Source organism: Piliocolobus tephrosceles, unplaced genomic scaffold (assembly GCF_002776525.5).
Source record: "Piliocolobus tephrosceles isolate RC106 unplaced genomic scaffold, ASM277652v3 unscaffolded_41, whole genome shotgun sequence".
NCBI lineage: Eukaryota > Metazoa > Chordata > Mammalia > Primates > Cercopithecidae > Piliocolobus > Piliocolobus tephrosceles.
In genome coordinates this window covers 1,208,955-1,215,300 of record NW_022325420.1, presented here as the reverse complement: position 1 = coordinate 1,215,300, position 6,346 = coordinate 1,208,955, and the positions used below count along the sequence as shown (strand labels likewise).

Below are 6,346 nucleotides of genomic sequence, written 5' to 3'. Positions count from 1 at the left end.
GTAGCCTCACTTGAGATGTGTTGATACAAAGCTGGAGAATCCATTTCATGACAGCCTGCTTACATAGCTGACAAAATGGTTCTGCCTGGAAGCTCATCTGGAGCCGTGGGCCAGGGCCTTTGTTTCTTTGACGTGGGTCTTTCCATGGCTATGCAGCTTTGACACAGCATGGTGGGGCTGCTCCAGGAGCAAACATTCCAGGAGAATCAGGCAGAAGCTGCATTCTCTTTAATGACTTGCGCTTGGAAGTCATGTAGCATCACTTTCACTGTAGATCCAAGAGGAGGGACCACAGACCCTGCTTCTCAAGGGGATGAGTTTCAAAGAGTCACATATAGGATGGAAGATACTGTCTGGCTGTTTTTGGAAAATATAATTTGCTGCAGAAAGGTTCCCTAGAGGGTGACTGGCTGTGAAAATACAGCAGTTACCCTAGTTGTCAATCTTTCTCATTGGCCTTGTCAATATTTCCTCAACAGCCTTAATGATTTTTTTAACAGTTCATTTTCTTCTCTAGGTTCTTTATTGAATCTTTTTATGTATTCCCTTGGACATAAAACTAGAATACCATATAGACAAAATGTGGAACTTTTTTCATTTAACATTCTCTAAAAGGCCCAGGAAACATTCAGTTTTAACTTCCTAAGTCTCTTAAGTTACTTCCCTGAAGTAAAGGTGCTATAACAGACTTCGCTATTTTAATATTTTTCATAAAGAACTTTAATGCTGATAGTTTTCACTACAAGGCTTTACTAAATAAATTACCAACAAGGATATCAATTACTTGCATCAGTTCATTTCTTTGTATGGATAATTCAGAACTAAAGCAACTCTCCTAGGATTGAAGCAAGATAATAGAAATCTGAGAGATACTGGGGAATGGTTCATGCAAAAGTGAAATATTTCAAATTAGCGTATTTGGAGCAGTTCTCTAAGGTCAGTCTGTGCTTCTTGTGGCCTGCTTAGAATGTGTCACAGCTGATGGACTGATGATAATTTTTTGTATGTAACAAGAAGTTTCAACTTAACACCTACAGTTTTTCTTACTCCCACTTCCAAATCTTATTTTTTAAAAATGTTTTTCTTTAAAAAAAAAAAACAAAAGCCCCTTGGTAACTACAATTTAATATCAAGGATGTTTAGATTCCTAAAACTGGTGCAGTGTCTTACATTTATATGTCTTAACACTTAATGCCTCCCTCTCTAACACACCCATGTCATACTAATGAGGAAGAGATCGCTAATGTACCAGAATATGTTGCAATTAGCAAATGAATGATAATAATCATAGTTTATAATATTAAAAAGCATGTTTTGTTTATCTTGACAAATGTGCAGATTTTCCATTTTCCCTAAAGAGTTAAATTCAATTCAATAAATGCTTAATATTTCTGATGCGCTATTTGTAAGCAGAATTCTACTATCACATTTTAAAATTTATCTGCTAATAAAGAGATTACAGTTTCCAAGTTTTATCTATTAGAGAAATAGCCTGTCACAATAGGTACTAAGAGATTTGAGGCATTCAGATAAGAAATATTAAAATTCAGTAAGATTTTCACTGTATAATTTGAGCAGAACATGTATCTGTTAAATATTTGCATTGATTGTATATGAAGAAGCTGCTGTCATAGTATCTCAAGAAGTATCATTTTGGAACTATGATGAACTATGTAGTCCTTATGGAGGTAGCTAAAGAGATGGATTATGCTCCTGATTAATACTACTTTTGAGGTTTCAAAACTGCGCTCCATGATTTAAAACTGGAGATGCATTAGAACATCCTTTTTCAACTGGAGTAATTTACTAAGGTGTTACCAAAGAAAAAAACAAAGAACAGATATTTTGTCAAAACCAATAAATTTATTATGTGAAGTAACTTGCCTATACAGTGTCAGGTTTACAACGAAAGGACTATTAAAGACAGTATTTTCATTTTAGGTAAAAATCAATGCATTTTTTTTTCATTCACCTAAAATACTGTGACTGCTGTTAGTGTGCCGGGTACTGTTCTACATATGGGGATATGAGGTTAACAAAAGAGTCAAGGCTCCTTTTCTCATGGAGCTTATATACCAATGAAAGGGAAAAATAACACATATGATGTCAGAAAACAAGAAGTGTTATGGATAAAAATAAAGCATGATAAAGAGACCAAGAGGGCCTGGTGGGGGTGGCGGAGAGACAGGCTGACATTCTGCTGGTGCGCATGACTCAGTCTCTTCTGATTGTTACTGCTAAATATTTCTCAGAAGGGAATGCCACTTCAGACAGGCTGATCAGAGAATGCTTCTCTGAGATGATATTTGAGCAGAGACCTGAACCCATCAGTGAAACAACAGGACTCTAACACCTTGCCAGTGGAGGTCTCAACAGTCTAACTCTTTTGGAAAGTGAAAGAGTAGTAAGGTAAAAATGTTCACACTATCTGCTCCCCCAAATAACACAACTGGTCCTAAGGAATAATCCTAAACCTGGTGAAAAGCTTTTCTGCACAAATAAATGTTTATCATTGTATTGTAATAGGAAGGACCCGAAAGAGCCTAAAGAGCCAATATGAGGGGCCGGGCACGGTAGCTCACACCTGCAATCCCAGCACTTTGGGAGGCTGAGGCGGGCGGATCATGAGGTCAAGACATCAAGACCATCCTGGCCAACATGGTGAAACCCCGTCTCTACTAAAAATACAAAAACTAGCTAGGCGTGGTGGCTTGCGTCTGTAGTCCCAGCCACTTGGGAGGCTGAGGCAAGAGAATCACTTGAACCCAGGAGGCAGAGGTTGCAGTGAACCGAGATCTGGCCACTGCACTCCAGCCTGGCAACAGAGTGAGACTCTGTCAAAAAAAAAAAAATCACCAATATTAGGAAAATGATTACAAGAGCCATAGTATAAGCATAGGGTTTCTCTGTCTTGGCACTATTGACATTGTGTTCTGGGTGATTCTTTGTTGTGAGGACTGTCCTATGCATTGTTGAATGTTTGGTGGCATCTCTGGCTTCTACCCAGTAGTTGCCAGTAGCACCCCTCACCCTCTGGCCAGTTGTAATCATCAAAAATATCTCCAGACATTGCCAGACAGTGTCAAATGTCCCCTTCTTTGAGACCACTATACTGAATGGAATATTAGATAGCCTTGGCAATGGTAGGCTTATAAATTATGTGTAATAAAAAATGCCTGTATCACTATAAAAAGAAGCATAAAAATTCACAATGAGACCACAATTATAAAAATATAACAATATATGGAAAAAAGCTGTGAATGTGTTAAACACAAGGAATGAAATTTTGGTGTCAGATGGAAATAATTGAGTGAGACTTACCTGACTGACTTACCTGGCTTCATTTATTTTCATTTGTCTCATAACTGATTATTGCCTCAGAGTTAAGGATCAAGGAAAGAGAAAATGTTACTGTATCTGACAGGAACTTTCTTTTTAATCTGTTTCAGAATATATTTATTAACATTTATGTAAGAATGCATAATTGATATGATATACATGTTATTGCATAATTATTTTCTGTTGGACAAGACTCTCTAAGTCACATTACTAAATAAATAACCTTAAAGGGTAAAAAATTCTGTATCTCCTCAAAGGCTGCTTGTTCTTGGGACAAAGGCTAAGGGAAAAATAGACAAAACAATTAAGGTGACATGTACTACTGATTCAGATCAGCTTATGATTAGACATTGTGGGTGGTGATAAAACAAAACTGTAAAACAAGAGGACAAGGAGATAAGGTTAGAAAAGCAGCCAAGGAATTCAAAATTAACCTTGTGTCCTTCCTCCCTAGGAGGGGAAATAAGAAGTATATTAATTCTTTTTGTACCTTGTAGAGTGGCGCTTATCACCATTTGGGGATTTGTTACACTACTATTTATGGGACTTTTTTGTGTGCCTATTTCTATTTCATATCTCCCATGACTATTGCTTTAAAAGAAAAGCTCCCATAAAAAGGAAAGCTAATTAATTTAAACTCTATTTTAAAGACATGGTGAAGGTTTCTTGATATTGCTTGAGGTAGCTGGAGGCTCCCTGAAGTGTTGCTGCTACAGAGCAATGGTTCTGAAACTTTAGCATGCGTTAGATTGTTGGGCCCTGGCCCCCAGAGTTTCTGATAGTTAGATGGGAATTTGAGATTTCCATTTCTAACAAGTTCCCTGATTTTGTCGATACCACAAATCTGGGAATCGCATTTTGAGAGCCACTGGTTTAAACAAAACTTCTCTGGCTTCCTGTTCTGGGCTCTGAGCTGAGCATTCTTAGGGATCAGTGGGCTCCTTTGTAGGTAGTATTCTAAAACACTCCCGGCAGAGGGAGGGGACTGCTGCAAGCATCAAAGTCTGCCTGATATACTAATGATTCCATTTTCCTGCATTTCAGTTCCACGTGGCTCTTGGATCTTGATGATTTGCCTCAGCATGGGACCTCTTCTCTTTCCATTCTGAATTTTTTTTACCTCCTAGTCCTTGTCTGTCTATGCCTTTTCCAATCCCCTCCTTGACCTTTGCTTGTATTGGAGTCTCTGACTAGCAAATCTGCCTACTTCTAACTCCCAGCTACTTTCTAAACCGGAAGTTCCCAACATTTCTTGGTACATGATGCTCTTAATTCATCAGTAACATTTTCATAATTCTGTGTCTTGGTCCATTCAGACTGCTGTAATGAAATACCATAAACATGGTGGCGTACAAACATAGATTTATTTCTCACACTCCTAGAGGCTAGGAAGTTCCAAGATCAAGGTGACCGCAGACTCGATGTCTGGTAAGGGCTTGCTTTCTTATAGATAGCTGTCTTCTCAACATAATCTCACACAGTGAAAGGCGTGAGGGGTCTTCCTCAGGCATCTTTTATGAGGACAATGATCTCATTCATGAGAGCTCTGCCCTAATGACCTAATCACCTCCCAAAGGTCCTACTTCCTATATTATCACCTTGAGGGTGAGGGGATAAATTGTCAGGAGACATAAACATTCAGATCATAGCACTCCCCAAGCCAAAAGAAATACATAGTTGTTCTGTTCATTAAGTAGTTAAGTTCAAATAATTCAATAGTAAAAGTTTGTGCAGTGTCTGCACATATTGCTATGTTTTCCTCACAAATGGAAAGTTTTGTGACTTCCCTGTGTACCTCAATGCACAGTTTGGGATCCACCACTCTAAACCCTGCCCCATCTTACTAGCTGTTTTTTTTTTTTAATTTTATTTATTTATTTTTTATTTTTTGGTGCTATCATCATAGGGGGACCCACGTCCACAATTTTCTGCCACACATGCTTCAGCACAATGTTCCACAAGTAAACACAAATTAATGGCAATATTTATATTTATTTTTGCAATTCCTTAGATAAAAACCATTTGAACAATGTTTGGTAAGGTGTTATTCTCATAAAAACTTCTTTCAAAACAAAGGTATTTCTATTTTCCACAAAAGTTAAAATTACATGCTGAAACAAAGTTAATGACTTAGATAACACAATACACTGTCAGAAAACTGGTAGAGTAAGACTAGATAATGAACTACATCATTAAACTAAACAATTACACAGAACTAGAAAACTGACTCAGTAGTAAAATATAAAATCTACAATTATAAATATAAATTTGGTCCATGGAGACACTAGGGCAGTATTTACAATAAGTAACAGATTATTTCTACTTTAGGTGAATACTGCAGTTGTAAAATGTTGAATATCGTAGGGAAGAGTGTTTTATTTACAGTCTACTGTATTAAAAGTTATATTTCTAGCAAACCTGATGATTGCTACAAATACAGCTAAAAATTTGACACTAAAAACAAACATTTTCTGTAGTTGGGAATTCCTAATCTCTATAAATTGAAATTTTCTGTTAAAATCAACACAGAAAAAAATACCACGATTCCATTCTTAGAAATACTGTAAAATTCAATCATTTTAGTTCAAACATAATAAGTAAATTACAAGTCTTGCAAAAAGGCACACATTGTTAATGATATAAATTTGGCAGCAGAATCCTATGTCATGAAAGTTACTGTCAGGTGATGGGAAGTCAACAGATAACAGAACTAGACTGATTTTCCTGCCTAATTTTAGGAAGAGGAAAACAATGCTCAGATGTGAGTTCCCCCGCCCCTTTCTGTGTTAAACTAAAGACTCTAAGCTCTCAGCTATATTTCCATCAGGCAATGCTGCACCATTACTGTCCAGAGACGTGGACGGATTCTCTTCCTGCCTTGTGCTCACAAGGCTGAGGATCACTTTGTAGAGAAACTGATATTGCTCCTAGAGAACAGAAGATGGGAGGTTATAAACAGGACGCTCAGGGAAGGCATACAGTTCTAAAAAGAAGAAATATTTTTAGA

The 6,346-nt window shown here is 37.2% G+C and overlaps 1 protein-coding gene across 4 annotated transcripts in view; it reads right to left on the bottom strand.

Annotated features, from left to right (window-relative positions):
• Positions 1-5,311: 5,311 nt before the first annotated feature.
• Positions 5,312-6,346, bottom strand: part of PTPRZ1 (protein tyrosine phosphatase receptor type Z1) — a 194,208-nt gene continuing 193,173 nt past the window's right edge. For all 4 annotated transcript variants that reach the window (XM_023223492.3, XM_031935097.1, XM_023223493.3 and 1 more), the window contains one exon: positions 5,312-6,266. In XM_023223492.3, coding sequence (XP_023079260.2) covers positions 6,126-6,266 — 141 coding nt within the window. In that variant the 3' untranslated portion in view covers positions 5,312-6,125. The remainder of the gene's footprint in view (positions 6,267-6,346) is intronic.